At 52.5% G+C, this 18495-nt stretch overlaps 1 protein-coding gene across 4 annotated transcripts in view; it reads left to right on the top strand.

The window, feature by feature from the left end:
- The first annotated feature begins 17606 nt into the window (after positions 1–17606).
- The window catches only part of LOC144497122 (complement C4-like), a 469428-nt gene continuing 468539 nt past the window's right edge, over positions 17607–18495 (top strand). For all 4 annotated transcript variants that reach the window (XM_078217916.1, XM_078217917.1, XM_078217918.1 and 1 more), the window contains exon 1: positions 17607–17733. In XM_078217916.1, coding sequence (XP_078074042.1) covers positions 17669–17733 — 65 coding nt within the window. In that variant the 5' untranslated portion in view covers positions 17607–17668. The remainder of the gene's footprint in view (positions 17734–18495) is intronic.

Below are 18495 nucleotides of genomic sequence, written 5' to 3'. Positions count from 1 at the left end.
CACTTAGCTGCCTCACCCAGGATCCTGTGAGATTTAACCTTATGCAACAACCTACCATGCGGTACCTTGTCAAAGGCCTTGCTAAAGTCCATGTAAACAACATCAACTGCACTGCCCTCATCTACCTTCTTGGTTACGCCTTCAAAAAACTCAATCAAATTTGTGAAACATGCTTTTCCACTCACAAATCTATGCTGACTGTCCCTAATCAATCCTTGCGTCTCTAAATGCTTGTAGATCCTGTCTCTCAAAATACCTTCCAACAACTTATCCACCACAGATGTGAGACTCACTGGCCTGTAGTTTCCAAGCTTTTCCCTGCAGCCCTTTTTAAACAAAGGCACAACATTTGCCACCCTCCATCTTCAGGCACCTCACCGTGACTATCGATGATTCAAATATCTCTCCTAGGGGACCCACAATTTCCTCCCTAGCCTCCCACAACGTCCTGGGATATACTTCATCCAGTCCGGGGATTTATCTACCTTGATGCACTTTAAGACTTCCAGCACCTCCTTCTCTGTAATATATACACTCCTCAAGACATCACTATTTATTTCCCCAAGTTCCCTAACATCCACGCTTTTCTCAACAGTAAATACTGATGAGAAATAGGGTAGCACGGTAGCACAGTGGTTAGCACTGCTGCTTCACAGCTCCAGAGACCTGGGTTCGATTCCCGGCATGGGTCACTGTCTGTGTGGAGTTTGCACATTCTCCTCGTGTCTGCGTGGGTTTCCTCCGGGTGCTCCGGTTTCCTCCCACAGTCCAAAGATGTGCGGGTTATGTTGATTGGCTATGCTAAAATTGCCCTTAGTGTCTTGGAATGCGTAGGTTAAAGGGATTAGTGGGTAAAATATATGGGAGTAGGCCCTGGGTGGGATTGTGGTCGGTGCAGACTCGATGGGCCGAAAGGCCTCTTTTTGTGCTGTAGGGTTTCTATGATTTCTATGAAATATTCATTTAGGATCTCACCCAGCTCTTGTGGATCCGCACGTAGATGATCTTGTTGATGCTTAAGAGACATTACTCTCTCCCTAGTTACTCTTTTGCCCTTTATGTATTTGTAGAAGCTCTTTGGATTCTCCTATGCTTTATCTGCCAAAACAATCTCGTGTCCCCTTTTTGTCCTCCTGTTTCTCTCTTAACTCTACTCCTACACCCCTTTACTCTTCAAGGGATTCACTTGATCCCAGCTGCCTATGTACGTCATGTGCCTCCTTCTTCTTCTTGACCTGGGCCCCAATATCCCGAGTCATCCAGGGTTCCCTATTTCTGCCAGCCTTGCCCTTCACTCTAAAAGGAATGTGCTTACCCTGAACCTATATATTGTGAATAGCTGGAGTCTCAGCACCGATCCCTGTGGCACCCCATTAGTTACTGCCTGCCAATTTGAAGAACACCCATTAATTCCTACTCTGTTTCCTCTCTGCCAACCAGATTTCTAACAATCTCAATACACTTCCCCCAATCCCATGCACTTTAATCTTGCACGATAATGTCTTATGCGGGACTTTGTCAAATGCTTTCTGCAAGTCCAAATATACCACATCGACTGGCTCCCCCTTTGTCAACTCTATTAGTTACATCTTAAAAAATTCCAACAGATTTGCCAAACATGATTTCCCCTTCATAAATCCATGCTGACTCTGTCTGATCCTGCCACTGCTTTCTAAACGCTCTGCGATCAAGTCTTTGATAATGGATTTGAGCATTTTCCGCACTACCGATGTTAATCTTACTGGCCTATAATTCCCTGTTTTCTCTCCACCTCCCTTTTTGAATATTGGAGTGACATTAGCTACCCTCCAAGCTGCAGGGACTGCTCCACAGTCTATAGAATCCTGGAAGGTGACCACCTATACATCCACTATTTCTTGAGCCACTTCCTTAAGTACTCTGGGATGTAGATTATCAGGCCTTGGGGATTTATCCGCTTTCAATTTTCCCAGCACCATTTCTCTATTAATATTGATCTCCCTCAGTTCTTTCCTCTCACTAAGTCTTGAATTCTCCAACATTTCTGGCATCTGATTTGTGTCCTCTTTTGTGAAGACAGAACCAAAGTATGTATTCAGTTGCTCCGCCATTTCTTTGTCCCCTATTATACATACCCCCGTTTCTGTCTGTAGGAGATCTACATTTGTTTTCACCAACCTCTTTCTCTTCACATATCTATAGTGTCAGTCTTTATATTCCCTGCAAAGTTACTTTCATACTGTATTTCCCCCTTCTTAGTCAACCACTTGGTCCTTCTTTGCTTAATTCTAAACTGCTCCCAATCCTCAGACCTATTATTTTTCTTGGCCAAGAAGTATCACACTAATGTGGGTCAAAGGAAAGGACAAGAACATGGAATCAGATTGTTTGCCAAATTGTACCATCATCCAGAATGAACTGCTGGCATAAAGAATCCATGATGTGGAGATGCCGGCGTTGGACTGGGGTAAACACAGTAAGAAGTTTAACAACACCAGGTTAAAGTCCAACAGGTTTATTTGGTAGCTTTTATTGTGTGGCTTTTGCTACCAAATAAACCTGTTGGACTTTAACCTGGTGTTGTTAAACTTCTTACTATAAAGAATCCATTCAGTCTGCACAAACGTGGATATTCAATGAAACTGTACTGTACACAGTTGGTGTTCAAGTGAATTACGATGGGTTCTGACATCAAGGAAGACAATCTACCATGTGTCTTTACCAAAGGGTTTGCTGAAAGTGATGGTGCATATCAAGAGCAAACAAAGGAGTCTAATTGCTTGGCAGAGGGGGAGCCGAGGCCAATTAACAAGAAAGAGGGCAGTGACAAAATGACTTTTCTCAATGGCCCAGACTACACACATGTAATGTGTTATCCTGCTGATCCTGCCCAGCTCTATGAGGACATTCCCAGGGCTAAGTTATTGTGATGGAAAAAGTGAGCTTGAACTTGGAATCAAAGCAGGATTAAGGACGACTGAAGGAGAAATTTTGGAGATGAAGCAGTTTATCACGAATGTGATAAAAAGGAGTGTTCAATGGTGGAAGACAAGGACTGAAATGGACTATATATTACTGTTATGTTTGCATGTTTTGATTTTGTAAAAATGTATGTTTATTGTAGAGTACCAGTAGTGAAACTGAAAGGGTTTGAAAAATGAAACCATCTTTGATTGCTGATGGTTCATTTCTTTATGGGGGGAGGTGTGACATTAGTGTACCTTTAAGAAATGTTTATTTTTAAATCATGTTCTCTGCAGTTGTAAGCAGATCTTTTCTTTTTTTTCTCATTGTTGCCGGGTCGTCTGCTAAAAGTCCTTTTATTGCAACCTCAATGCCTGAAATGGGATTTTGTTTATTTTTACTCTGGAACTTTTATGACCTTGCATTGTGAAGAGAAAGATTGATTGACAAGTCAAAGTTAGGTGGTTCGTCCCCAGGAAAAAAATCTAAGGATTCATTTTCAGTTTTTGTTTCTAACCTGAATTATAACATTTGAACCATTCAAATTCTACACAAATTTGATCTGGTTCCTTCCTTAGACATCTAAACTTCTGTCTGTAGGCTTCTGGCACTAGTTCATATGCACTTAATACATGTTTTTTCACCTCGCCATAATCCCGAAATACCGCCTCGGATAGTAATATCCTAGCTCACGAGCTGTATCCCTCACTAGCGCTACCTTCCAACATCGTTTAAAACAACAATACACCTGTGGTCTGTGGCCATTTTACTTGTTTAGCTACTTTTGCAAATGGAATGAAAAATACTTCTAAATCCTTCTCATCAAACCTTGGTAGCCCTTGAACAAACTTAAACAAATCCCCGCTAGGCATTTGACTGCAATTGGCTGATTCTTACTCACTGTCCTCATCACTACTCCCAGCTTTGCCTCTGCCAGTTTAAGCTGACGTTCACTTTTTAGGTCCAGTTTCCGAAGTTCAAAACAAAGAACAAAGAACAATACAGCACAGGAACAGGCCCTTCGGCCTTCCAAGCCCGCGCCGCTCCCTGGTCTAAACTAGACCATTCTTTTGTATCTCTCCATTCCCACTCCGTTCATGTGGCTATCGAGATAAGTCTTAAACGTTCCCAGTGTGTCCGCCTCCACCACCTTGCCCGGCAGCGAATTCCAGGCCCCCACCACCCTCTATGTAAAATACGTCCTTCTGATATCCGTGTTAAATCTCCCCCCCAGCCCTCTCATCTTGAACCTATGACCCCTCGTGAACATCACCACCAACCTGGGAAAAAACTTCCCACCGTTCAACCTATCTATGCCTTTCATAATTTGATACACCTCTATTAGGTCACCCCTCATTCTCCGTCTTTCCAGTGAGAACAACCCCAGTTTACCCAATCTCTCCTCATAACTAAGCCCTTCCATACCAGGCAACATCCTGGTAAACCTCTTCTGCATTCTCTCTAAAGCCTCCATGTCCTTCTGATAGTGTGGCGACCAGAACTGGGCGCAGTATTCCAAATGCAGACACCAACTTTTATACTCTATGCCCCGTCCTATAAAGGCAAGCATGCCATATGCCTTATTCACTACCTTCTCCACCTGTGACGTCACCTTCAAGGATCTGTGGACTTGCACACCCAGGTCCCTCTGCGTATCTACACCCTTTATGGTTCTGCCATTTATCGTATAGCTCCCCCCTACGTTAGTTCTACCAAAATGCATCACTTCGCATTTATCTGGATTGAACTCCATCTGCCATTTCTTTGCCCAAAGTTCCAGCCTATCTGTATCCTTCTGTAGCCTCTGACAATGTTCCTCACTATCTGCAAGTCCAGTCATTTTCGTGTCGTCCGCAAACTTAGTGATCACCCCAGTTACACCTTCTTCCAGATCGTTTATATAAATCACAACAGCAGAGGTCCCAATACAGAGCCCTGCGGAACACCACTAGTCACAGGCATCCAGCCGGAAAAAGACCCTTCCACTACCACCCTCTGTCTTCTGTGACCAAGCCAGTTCTCCACCCATCTAGCCACCTCCCCCTTTATCCCATGAGATCCAACCTTTTGCACCAACCTACCATGAGGGACTTTGTCAAACGCTTTACTAAAGTCCATATGGACGACATCCACGGTCTTTCCCTCGTCAACCATTCTCGTCACTTCTTCAAAAAACTCCACCAGGTTAGTGAGGCATGACCTCCCTCTCACAAAACCATGCTGACTATCGTTAATGAGTTTATTCCTTTCTAAATGTGCATACATGCTATCTCTAAGAATCCTCTCCAACAACTTCCCTACCACGGACGTCAAGCTCACCGGCCTATAATTTCCCGGGTTATCCTTTCTACTCTTCTTAAATAACGGGACCACATTAGCTATCCTCCAATCCTCTGGGACCTCACCTGTGTCCAGTGACGAGACAAAGATTTGCGTCAGAAACCCAGCGATTTCATCTCTCGTCTCCCTGAGCAGCCTTGGATAGATTCCATCAGGCCCTGGGGATTTGTCAGTCTTTATTCTCCCTAAAAAACCTAACACTTCCTCCCTTGTAATGGAGATTTTCTCTAACGGGTCAACACTCCCCTCCGAGACACTCCCAGTCAACACATCCCTCTCCTTTGTGAATACCGACGCAAAGTATTCATTTAGGAATAGTTCCTCTCTTTCGCTTGCTTTTTGTTCTGCAATTGGCAATTTTTCTTTTTAGTTCTGTGCTGCCAGGGCTACTCTTCCTATTTATTTTTGTTCTGCTCGGGCTATTCTTTCTTTTCTTGTTTTTTTCCACTGCTTTTAATTGCATTTTAAACTGTCTCAATTGCTTTTACTGTTCAAAATGTTTGTTCCACTGTGACTGCCTATCTCACGCTTTTGCTGTTCTCTTCCTTCCTGTTTAATTCAAACTTTCATGGGTAACTGAATTCTAGCCAATTCCAATGCTTCTGATTGTGTTTCTGATAAATTTGAATGCTGAGCTATCACTGCAACTATCTCTTCCTTTCTTGTCCCATTTGGTAAAGTCAATTGCAACTTGTTTGCCAATTACAAAAGCATTATTTTAATCACCTTTTGTAAGCCACTTTGAGTGACTTCTTCCACACCCAGGACATCCTTAGCCACTTAAAGAGCCATTTTTCTACATGCGATGCCTGAAAGGAAACCACAGGACCTCAGCACACACTGTCTTGTAGCTTTTAATCTGGAACAAGCCCCAATTTTGTGAGGATATAGGTACATTATGAAGTTAGACTAGATCCCAACTTTTTGCTATTTTGATATTAACATGAGGATAAAGTTTTTTTTAGGTCAGGTGTGATTCTATTGACTAGGAAGAAAATTAGGAATCTTTTAACAAAATAAACTATTTAACAATACAGTTTAACTATGACAAACAAATCATTTAACACTTAAATAATACTTAAACATGACATGCTACAATTCTTACACGCTAACCAATCTTCATTCGTTCCAATTCAAGCAATACACCTCCTGCAGACTTAAAACCCCTCTTCAAAATCAGCAAACAGAACAGGTTTACATGCTTGTAGTTATTAACAGTGCCAGAGCTTTTCTAACACCTCAGGGGAGAGTGAGAGACAGAGACACCAGTCTTCTGATGGCCCCAATCAGCAACATTCAACGTGAGAGAGAAAGAAAGACCTCTTCTTCCAGGGGCAGGCAGAGAACTGACTGCTTTAACACAAGACACTTCCCTGCAATTAGCTCCTTAGCAAATGGCTCTGTCTCTTGTTAATCAAAATTATCAAAACCTTACTCCAAAAACAGAAGAAAGGAAACCGAAGTAAACACAAAATCATTAGGCGGTATTTTACCATTTTTTTGTCTAAGTGCCAGGCAAACTTGGAAGTGGAAGTTTCAGATCCATTTTTTGGGTGCGTTTTTAGGCCCCAAGGGAGGAGGAAGGGCTCAAGTCCATGCCGGGACCTTCCAGCTAGGAGACTTTGGCGACACCTTCTAACTCCCCCCTTCCTGACACCACGGCATCTCAGGGGTAGCGGGATGAAGACAGTTCATGGGTACATCCCAGACACCTGGAAGCCAGCCAGGGCCCTCAGGGTCCAGGCTCTCCAGAGGACGACCACAAGTGCATCACAGGCCATGGGGCATAGAAAGCAGCTGGCCCCCGCCACCACCGATGTACATTCTGCAGAGACACCAAGCTGTAGTGGTACGTCACATAAGGTTAGGAACTTGTAGTTGCACTAAGACAGGAGGGGTGAAGGGCTCCACAAGTTAGATGGATTTTTAAGCACCTTAACATTTGCTATTCACATGTTTTTATGTTAACACTTATTATTTAGACACTTATATTGTCAAGAATAAATGTTTTTTCACCACCCACCTGTGACAAATTTGTCTCAGGTCTGCCTCTTACAGCAATGCCGAATTGAGGGTCGCCAGAGGGATCCTTCCTGTTCATGTCAGTGGGGGAGGCCCCTCAGCAATGTGTCACTGAGATAATGAAGGCAATGGTTCCCCACAACCCACAAGAGATTCCTTTCCCACCCCCACCCCAGGGCCCTGTATAGAACATAGAACAGTACAGCACAAAACAGGCACTTCGGCCCACGATGTTGTGCCGAGCTTTATCTGAAACCAAGATCAAGCTATCCCACTCCCTATCATCCTGGTGTGCTCCATGTGCCTATCCAATAAATGTTCCTAAAGTGTCTGACTCCACTATCACTGCAGGCAGTCCATTCCACACCCCAACCACTCTCTGCGTAAAGAACCTACCTCTGATATCCTTCCCATATCTCCCACCATGAACCCTATAGTTATGCCCCCTTGTAATAGCTCCATCCACCCGAGGAAATAGTCTTTGAACGTTCACTCTATCTATCCCCTTCATCATTTTATAAACCTCTATTAAGTCTCCCCTCAGCCTCCTCCGCTCCAGAGAGAACAGCCCTAGCTCCCTCAACCTTTCCTCATAAGACCTACCCTCCAAACCAGGCAGCATCCTGGTAAATCTCCTCTGCACTCTTTCCAGCGCTTCCACATCCTTCTGATAGTGAGGTGACCAGAACTGCACACAATATTCCAAATGTGGTCTCACCAAGGTCCTGTACAGTTGCAGCATAACCCCACGGCTCTTAAACTCCAACCCCCTGTTAATAAAAGCTAACACACGATAGGCCTTCTTCACAGCTCTATCCACTTGAGTGTATGGGGGCTTACAGATCCTTTACCCACTACACAGATGTGGGCCCAGGTGCTAGCGTGCATGCGGGGCTCAGGTAAGAGTCAGACTAGATTGCGCCAGGGCATCTTCATAATGGTGCTTAGTGAGTCGTCATCTTCTTCCTGCCTGCCAAAGAAACACGCTAACACAGCGTACCAAGGCCCACCACTCTGATGTGACAATGTTGCAGGAGATAGTAGGAATTTGGGGGAGGGGCGGGGGGGAAATAGAACCCACATGCAGCAACACAGGCCCCTAGCGAGCAAAGCGGCTTTGCATGCCTGACCCTTGCTGCCAGCCCTCCAGCACCTGGGTGGTAATGCTCGACGTTGTCCCCTCTTCTTCCTGCCAAGCGGCCTCCTCCCAGTGATGCCTGGCTGGTCGGCCTCCACATCCTCCTCTTCCTTGAAAATGTCTCCTCTAAGCTGCACCAGGTTGTGAAGGGCACAGCACACCACCACAATGCAGGAAGAAATCAGGGGAGGAAATTATAGGGCCCCACCAGAGAGGTCCAGGCACCTGACCAACATTTTGAGGAGCCCTATGCACCTCTCCACTACTGAGCGGGTGACAACATAGGCCTCATTTATATTGGGTCGCCGCATCAGTCTCAGGCCTCGGCACAGGCGTCTTCAGCCAAGTCCAAAGCAAGTACCCCATGTCCCCTATGAGCCATCCCTGCACCCCTCCACAAAGACCTCCGGATGTCACAAACCAATTGCACATTTAGGGAATGGAACCCCTTCATACTGACAAATCTTTGTGGCTTCTGAAGCAGGGACCTGAAGGCAACGTGGGTGCAGTCTATAGCCCCCTGCACATTAGGCATCCCAGCAATGGCCGCAAATCCTGCAACCCGGGCTTCCTGCTGGGTCTGGTCCAGGTCAAATTTGATATACTGGCCAGCCTAGGCATACAGGGCATCCGTGACCTTCCCCACACACTTGTGTTCAGCTGACAGGGAAATGCCACATATTTACCAGCCCACCTGACTTTACCACTGCGTTCACCCAACCTGGATCAATCTGGAGAACACCTGTTCTTTAAAAGTCGGATTCTGACGCTCCATCAGTGAGGGTTAGTGAGGAGGTAAGCGCCGACTGTCGTACGGCTCGGTGCAGCTCACAGTGGGTTGGTTCGTGGCAGCCATATTGTGTTTCGGGTCGGTAGGGTTCCACGAGTATGTGGGAGCCGATGTCCAATTTTCAGCACGGACCCGGGTCTCAGAAGTGACCTTGGGTTTGGGGATGCTGCTGGGTCCTAGTGCACACAGCACTGTTCCAGGTGGGGGGAATGTGCTTGTAGCCCTTTGAAATGGGGAGGGGGGGGGGGGGGGAGCTGAGGAGGGGATGGGAGAGAGCAGCATGGGGGGGGGGGGGGGCGTTGAGCCGAGGGGGGGGCCGAGAGCCGAGGGGGGGGGGGGGGCCGAGAGCCGATGGGGGGGGGGGGGGGCCCCGAGAGACGGGACGGGGGGCGAGAGACGAGACGGGGGGGGAGAGAGACGGGGGGGGAGAGAGACGGGGGGGGAGAGAGACGGGGGGGGAGAGAGACGGGGGGGGAGAGAGACGGGGGGGGAGAGAGACGGGGGGGGAGAGAGACGGGGGGGGAGAGAGACGGGGGGGGAGAGAGACGGGGGGGGAGAGAGACGGGGGGGGAGAGAGACGGGGGGGAGAGAGACGGGGGGGGGAGAGAGACGGGGGGGGAGAGAGACGGGGGGGGGAGGACGGGGGGGGAGAGAGACGGGGGGGGAGAGAGACGGGGGGGAGAGAGACGGGGGGGGAGAGAGACGGGGGGGGAGAGAGACGGGGGGGGAGAGAGACGGGGGGGGAGAGAGACGGGGGGGGGAGAGAGACGGGGGGGAGAGAGACGGGGGGGGAGAGAGACGGGGGGGAGAGAGACGGGGGGGAGAGAGACGGGGGGGGGGAGAGAGACGGGGGGGGAGAGAGACGGGGGGGAGAGAGACGGGGGGGGAGAGAGACGGGGGGGGAGAGAGACGGGGGGGGAGAGAGACGGGGGGGGAGAGAGACGGGGGGGGAGAGAGACGGGGGGGGAGAGAGACGGGGGGGGAGAGAGACGGGGGGGGAGAGAGACGGGGGGGGAGAGAGACGGGGGGGAGAGAGACGGGGGGGGAGAGAGACGGGGGGGAGAGAGACGGGGGGGAGAGAGACGGGGGGGGAGAGAGACGGGGGGGGAGAGAGACGGGGGGGAGAGAGACGGGGGGGGGAGAGAGACGGGGGGGAGAGAGACGGGGGGGGAGAGAGACGGGGGGGAGAGAGACGGGGGGGGAGAGAGACGGGGGGGGGAGAGAGACGGGGGGGGAGAGAGACGGGGGGGGAGAGAGACGGGGGGGGAGAGAGACGGGGGGAGAGAGACGGGGGGGGAGAGAGACGGGGGGGGAGAGAGACGGGGGGGAGAGAGACGGGGGGGGAGAGAGACGGGGGGGAAGAGACGGGGGGGAGAGAGACGGGGGGGGAGAGAGACGGGGGGGAGAGAGACGGGGGGGAGAGAGACGGGGGGGAGAGAGACGGGGGGGAGAGAGACGGGGGGGGAGAGAGACGGGGGGGGAGAGAGACGGGGGGGGAGAGAGACGGGGGGGGAGAGAGACGGGGGGGGAGAGAGACGGGGGGGGAGAGAGACGGGGGGGGAGAGAGACGGGGGGGAGAGAGACGGGGGGGGAGAGAGACGGGGGGGGTGAGAGACGGGGGGGGTGAGAGACGGGGGGGGAGAGAGACGGGGGGGGAGAGAGACGGGGGGGGAGAGAGACGGGGGGGAGAGAGACGGGGGGGGAGAGAGACGGGGGGGGAGAGAGACGGGGGGGAGAGAGACGGGGGGGGAGAGAGACGGGGGGGGAGAGAGACGGGGGGGGAGAGAGACGGGGGGGGAGAGAGACGGGGGGGGAGAGAGACGGGGGGGAGAGAGACGGGGGGGGAGAGAGACGGGGGGGGAGAGAGACGGGGGGGGAGAGAGACGGGGGGGAGAGAGACGGGGGGGGAGAGAGACGGGGGGGAGAGAGACGGGGGGGAGAGAGACGGGGGGGAGAGAGACGGGGAAGGGGGAGAGAGACGGGGGGGGAGAGAGACGGGGGGGGAGAGAGACGGGGGGGGAGAGAGACGGGGGGGGAGAGAGACGGGGGGGGAGAGAGACGGGGGGGGAGAGAGACGGGGGGGGAGAGAGACGGGGGGGGAGAGAGACGGGGGGGGGAGAGAGACGGGGGGGGAGAGAGACGGGGGGGGAGAGAGACGGGGGGGAGAGAGACGGGGGGGAGAGAGACGGGGGGGGGAGAGAGACGGGGGGGGAGAGAGACGGGGGGGGAGAGAGACGGGGGGGGAGAGAGACGGGGGGGGAGAGAGACGGGGGGGAGAGAGACGGGGGGGGAGAGAGACGGGGGGGAGAGAGACGGGGGGGGAGAGAGACGGGGGGGGAGAGAGACGGGGGGGAGAGAGACGGGGGGGGAGAGAGACGGGGGGGGAGAGAGACGGGGGGGGAGAGAGACGGGGGGGGAGAGAGACGGGGGGGGAGAGAGACGGGGGGGGAGAGAGACGGGGGGGGAGAGAGACGGGGGGGGAGAGAGACGGGGGGGGAGAGAGACGGGGGGGGAGAGAGACGGGGGGGGAGAGAGACGGGGGGGGAGAGAGACGGGGGGGGAGAGAGACGGGGGGGGAGAGAGACGGGGGGGGGAGAGAGACGGGGGGGGGAGAGAGACGGGGGGGGAGAGAGACGGGGGGGGGAGAGAGACGGGGGGGGGAGAGAGACGGGGGGGGAGAGAGACGGGGGGGGAGAGAGACGGGGGGGGAGAGAGACGGGGGGGGAGAGAGACGGGGGGGGAGAGAGACGGGGGGGGAGAGAGACGGGGGGGGGAGAGAGACGGGGGGGGAGAGAGACGGGGGGGGAGAGAGACGGGGGGGGAGAGAGACGGGGGGGGAGAGAGACGGGGGGGAGAGAGACGGGGGGGGAGAGAGACGGGGGGGGAGAGAGACGGGGGGGGAGAGAGACGGGGGGGGAGAGAGACGGGGGGGGAGAGAGACGGGGGGGAGAGAGACGGGGGGGGAGAGAGACGGGGGGGGAGAGAGACGGGGGGGGAGAGAGACGGGGGGGGGGAGAGAGACGGGGGGGAGAGAGACGGGGGGGAGAGAGACGGGGGGGAGAGAGACGGGGGGGAGAGAGACGGGGGGAGAGAGACGGGGGGAGAGAGACGGGGGGGAGAGAGACGGGGGGAGAGAGACGGGGGGGAGAGAGACGGGGGGGAGAGAGACGGGGGGAGAGAGACGGGGGGGAGAGAGACGGGGGGGAGAGAGACGGGGGGGAGAGAGACGGGGGGGAGAGAGACGGGGGGGAGAGAGACGGGGGGGGAGAGAGAATGGGGGGGGGTGAGAGATTGGGGGGGGGAGAGAGATTGGGGGGGGGGAGAGAGATTGGGGGGGGGGGGGGAGAGAGATTGGGGGGGGGGGAGAGAGATTGGGGGGGGGGAGAGAGATTGGGGGGGGGGAGAGAGATTGGGGGGGGGGAGAGAGATTGGGGGGGGGGAGAGAGATTGGGGGGGGGGGAGAGAGATTGGGGGGGGGGAGAGAGATTGGGGGGGGGAGAGAGATTGGGGGGGGGAGAGAGATCGGGGGGGGGAGAGAGATCGGGGGGGGGAGAGATTGGGGGGGGGAGAGAGATTGGGGGGGGGAGAGATTGGGGGGGGGAGAGATTGGGGGGGGGGGGAGAGATTGGGGGGGGGGGGGGAGATTGGGGGGGGGGAGAGATTGGGGGGGGGGGAGAGAGATTGGGGGGGGGGAGAGAGATTTGGGGGGGGGAGAGAGATTGGGGGGGGGGAGAGAGATTGGGGGGGGGGAGAGAGATTGGGGGGGGGGAGAGAGATTGGGGGGGGGGGAGAGAGATTGGGGGGGGAAGAGAGATTGGGGGGGGAAGAGAGATTGGGGGGGGGAGAGAGATTGGGGGGGGAGAGAGATTGGGGGGGGAGAGAGATTGGGGGGGGGAGAGAGATTGGGGGGGGGGAGAGATTGGGGGGGGGAGAGATGGGGGGGGGGAGAGATTGGGGGGGGGGAGAGATTGGGGGGGGGGAGAGATTGGGGGGGGGAGAGATTGGGGGGGGAGAGAGATTGGGGGGGGGGAGAGAGATTGGGGGGGGAGAGAGATTGGGGGGGGAGAGAGATTGGGGGGGGGAGAGAGATTGGGGGGGGGAGAGAGATTGGGGGGGGGGGAGAGATTGGGGGGGGGAGAGAGATTGGGGGGGGGAGAGAGATTGGGGGGGGGGAGAGAGATTGGGGGGGGGAGAGAGATTGGGGGGGGGAGAGAGATTGGGGGGGGGGGGAGAGAGATTGGGGGGGGAGAGATTGGGGGGGATGGGGGGGGGAGAGAGATTGGGGGGGGAGGAGTTTGGGGGGGGGAGAGAGATTGGGGGGGGAGAGAGATTGGGGGGGGAGAGAGATTGGGGGGGGAGAGTTGGGGGGGAGAGAGATTGGGGGGAGAGAGATTGGGGGGGGGAGAGATTGGGGGGGAGGGGGAGAGATTGGGGGGGGAGAGAGATTGGGGGGGGGGAGAGAGATTGGGGAGGGGGGAGAGATTGGGGGGGGGAGAGAGATTGGGGAGGGGAGAGAGATTGGGGGGGGGAGAGAGATTGGGGGAGGGAGAGAGATGGGGAGGGAGAGAGTGGTGGGGCGAGAGATGGGGGGGAGAGAGATGGAGCCCTGTGGAGAGTGGAAGGGGGGGAAGGGGGCTGTGTGGCTGGGGGCCCTGTGGGAAGGGAGGGGGGACGGTGTTGCTGGGAGCTCTGTGAGGAGGGGATGGGAGCTGTGTTGCTGGTGGCCCTGTGGGGAGGGGATGGAGACTGTGTTGCTGGGGGCCATGTGGGGGGGGATGGGAGGGGCTGTGTTGCTGTGAGGAGGGGCTGTGTTGCTGCTGGAGGCGGGGGGGGGGCTGGATTTGGATGGACTGTGTTGCTGGGGGCCGTGTGGGGAGGGGATGGGGGGGCTGTGTTGCTGCGGGCCCTGTGGGGAGAGGATGGGGGCCATGTTGCTGGGAGCCCTGTGAGGAGGGGATGGGGGGGGGGGCGGGGGTGCTGTGTTGCTGGGGCAAGTGGGGCGGTGGGGGGAGATGGCTGTGTGCGTTGCTGGGCGAGGGGAAAGCAGCGTTCTTTAACCTATCTGCCTCTCCCCTTCTCCAAATTCACTCCCATTTCAGATGGGAGAGATGGCTTTTGCGATGCAAACAACTGATCTTGCTGTTCTTTTAGTTGCTCGCTAATTGCATTGAGATGCATGCAAAAATATTTAACTTGATGTCGCGCCCATTTTGGGCAGGTTCCTGATCGCGTCGACTTTTTTCCCTTGGTAAAGTGGGAATTGGCACAAAAACAGGCGCAGATCGTGCTAATCGCCTCACACCCGACTTTACCACTTTATCATGCCCGAAAACAGGCGTGACGCGATGGTAAAATTCCATCCATTAACTCTATTTAGAAAAACACACCATTAGCTAAAATCAGTCATTATCCTGCATTCTCAGCATTTGAGCTGCCTGCTGCCAAGACAAATCGGCGCGTGTAAAACAGAGCCTCAATTTTAAACACATCCCTCACCAGAAACAGAGTCATTGCGCAATACAGCATTGAAATAGGGCCTTCGGCTCAACCAGTCCATGCTGACCTCTTTAACAGATTAGGAAGAGGGGAAGGGAGTGGTTGAGTGTTAGTTCTCGGAGAGGAGATCAACCTCCCCTCCGTAACACTAGTTCATGTGCACCAAAGATGGATTTTTTTTCACTTCATCATACTTCCTGGATTCCTCCTCTGATAGTGATGCAAACACCTCCGTTTCATTTGTTACAGATAAACATTATTGGTAAATGACCTTTGTTTGATAAAAGCTTCCTAAGTGTGTTGGCAGATCATACTGCGAGTGAAATACCTTATCCTCACATTAAAGCCAACATAGCAAATAGTTTAGTCTAACTTCATAACATACCTTGGGGTTTCTGATCCCTATCATGGCAATAGCAAATTCACCTTACCTACACATCCTTGGACACTAAGGGGCAATTCAGCATAACCAATCTACTTAATCTGCAAATCTTTGGACTGTGGGAGAAAATCCACGCAGGTATCAGGAAGACATGACTTGTCTTGCCTTGTTTGTCCTCCGAAAATGCATCACCTCACACTTTCCAGCATTAAATTCCATTTGCCAGTGTTCTGACCATCTGATCAGCCCGTCTATATAATTCTGTTATTGAAGGTTTTCCTCCTCGCTGTTCACTACACCATCAATTTTGCATCATCTACAAACTTACTTATCACACCTCCCAAATTCCCATCAAATCATGAATATATACTACAAACAGCAAGGGGCCCGCACTGACTCTCATGGTACACCACTGGACAAAGGCTTCCAGTCACAAAAGCAAGCTTTGACAATCACCCTCTGTATCCTGTCACTAAACCATTATTGGGATGCTGTTTGCAAAATTGACAATTTTTCCATGTGGCAAGGTATCAAAAGCCTGACTGATGTCAATGTAGACTACATGAACTGTACTGCCCTCACCTACACACACAGTCACCTCCTCGAACAATTCAATCAGATTTGTTAGACCTGCTCTCTCCTTGGGCACTATTTTACAATTTTGATTCAAGGTGCTGGGCGGACTTGAAACTAGGAGTGCTAAGTCTCTCCCATATGCATTCTACCTGCAAAAATATCAACGAGTCCGAATTATGCTGCACAAGCCTGTAGGTGGGGTTTAACGCGCCCTAAATCCTGCAGCTCCGATCGGCGCCTCCAACTGCGCATGCGCAGAAGAAAAAGATAGAATGCTGCTCCCCTACCACATCCCTCCTGGGGCGGATACCTTCCCCCCCCCCTTCCCCAACATTACTGACCCCCTTATCCCTCCACCCGCTCCCCCCACCCCCCCCCGCCATCCAGACCGATTGCAGCCCCCCCGCCTGATCTCAGGCAGCGTGGCAGTGGACCCCCCCCCCCCCACTGATCTCAGGCAGAATGGCAGCGGAACCCCCTTCCTCCCCACTGAGCTCAGGCAGACTGACAGCAGACCCACTCCCCACCGATCTCAAGCAGAGAGCCGTCAGACGCTAGGCACTTACCTCCTCACTAATGGAGCACCCGAATCGGACTTATATGGAGCATGTCTGCTTTGCGCCGATTCCGGATGGATGAACGTGGTGATAAAGGGGAAAGTGCCGGTAAAGTTGGGCGTGCAGCCCATTAAGTTAATTTAAATGCATGCAAATGGCTGTCGCGCGGTCCCGATCATGGCCATTTTCGGGCCTTGGTAAAGGGGGAACCGGCGTGGAGGCGGGCATGGATCATACAACTCGCCTCACGCCCGACTTTATGCCCAAAAACGGGTGCAACACGATGGTAAAATCGGGCCCTTTGTGTTCTTTTCTGTGAACATTTTAAGTCAGTTGGCACTGGTCATGAAACAATAAATACTTAGGGGTCAAAACATTACTGAAATTGCATGCAATGTACAATACAGGTGCAAGACATTCAATCCAACCAGTTCTTGCATCCCAAATAAGTCTCCCGTTCTTTTTAATCTGTTTTTTATTCTGGAGAGAGTGGCATAGCTGTTTTGGCACAGGATTAGTAATCCAAAGGCCCAATGCAGTTGGGATCCGTGTTCGAATCCCACCATTTCAAAAGAAAAACATGGAAGTAAAAGTCTAATGATTCCCATAATCACTGGATCCCTACAGTGCAGGGCCTACAAAAAGAGGCCATTCAGCCCATCGAGCTTGCACCGACAGCAATCCCAACCAGGCTAAACCCCCGTGTTTACCCTGCTAATTTCCCTGACTTAGGGGCAATTTAGCATGGCTAATCAACCGAATCTATACATCTTTCGGACTGTGGGAGGAAACCAGAGCACCGGAGGAAACCCACGCAGACACGGGGACAACGTGCAGAACAGTGACCCAAGCCAGGAATTGAACTTGGGTCTCTGGCAGGGTGAGGTAGCAGTGCTAACCACTGTGCCACCGTGCCGCCCCCCACCACCGGGCTGCCCATGAAATCATCGTCGATTGCTGTGAAACCACATCTGGTTAACTAAATGTCCTTGAGGGAAGTTAACCTCCTGTCCTTATGTGGTCTAGCCTACACGTGATTCCAGACCCACAACAACATGGTTGGCTCTTAAATGCTCTCTGAAATGGTCTAGCAAGCCTTTCAGTTCGAGCGTAGTGATGGGCAATGAATGCTGCCCAGCCAGCCCCTACCCAGCTCCCCAAAGGACCCAGCCCTTATCCCTTGAATGAATAAAATATTTTGTCCCTTGTCAATCTATCTAGATTTGCCGTCTAATTTTAGAACTCGTTAGCAAGTCATGCAGATGCCAACATAGAATGGCACAAAGTAAATAATTGATCTTGAATCAATATTATTGACTGTCTCAGTTTACATGGACAAGTGACTTTGATATTTGTTCTCACCTCTGTAGATAACTTCAGTGCTGTTTCTCAATGCCTCAGATAAAGTGGGTTTCATTTGATCCATGAGAATGTTTCTGCTTCTACTGTGCCTTTTTGCGGCTGCATCAGTAACTGAACAAACACTTTCGTAAGTACAATAATTCATCTTCCAATCCCCGAGTACAAATATCTGGGATTTTGGGGAAGAGCTCCTGCTTTCTATGATTCTATGATTTGTGTCTAACCGATTCTATCCAAAACGATCGCCTTAGCTCAATTAGGTTCCACTTTTCCACTAACATTTATTTGCACAATTGAAAATGTAAAATCTTCCATGAACTAATGTAAGTAGGAAGTACCAGAATGGAATTTTTAACATTTCCTGTCTCCATGTAAAAGTGTTGATCTGAAACAGTCTATTAAAGTATGGAAAGAAATGAGGGCCCAGCTTGTAGCAATGTTTGTGTCTACCAGCTGAAGTTTCTACTGTCCTGTCCAAATTTACCGCTGACTTCTTCAAATGTTCTGCCCTAGAACTGGAGAAGACAGAAGCCAGAGGGTGGTTGTAGAGGGTTATTTTTCAAACTGGAGGCCTGTGACCAGCGGTGTGCCTCCGGGATCAGTGCTGGGTCCACTGTTATTTGTCATTTATATCAATGATTTGGATGAGAATAAAGGAGGCATGGTTAGTAAGTTTGCAGATGACACCAAGATTGGTGGCACAGTGGACAGTGAAGAAAGTTATCTCCAATTGCAACAGGTTTTTGATCAATTGGGCCAGTTGGCTGACGAATGGCAGATGGAGTTTAATTTAGATAAATGTGAGGTGATGCATTTTGGTAGATTGAACCAGGGCAGGACTTACTCAGTTAATGGTAGGGCTTTGGAGAGAGTTACAGAACAAAGAGAT

The sequence above is a fragment of the Mustelus asterias genome, chromosome 8 (assembly GCF_964213995.1).
Source record: "Mustelus asterias chromosome 8, sMusAst1.hap1.1, whole genome shotgun sequence".
Classification (NCBI taxonomy): Eukaryota; Metazoa; Chordata; class Chondrichthyes; order Carcharhiniformes; family Triakidae; genus Mustelus; species Mustelus asterias.
This window is presented reverse-complemented; position numbering and strand designations above follow the sequence as displayed.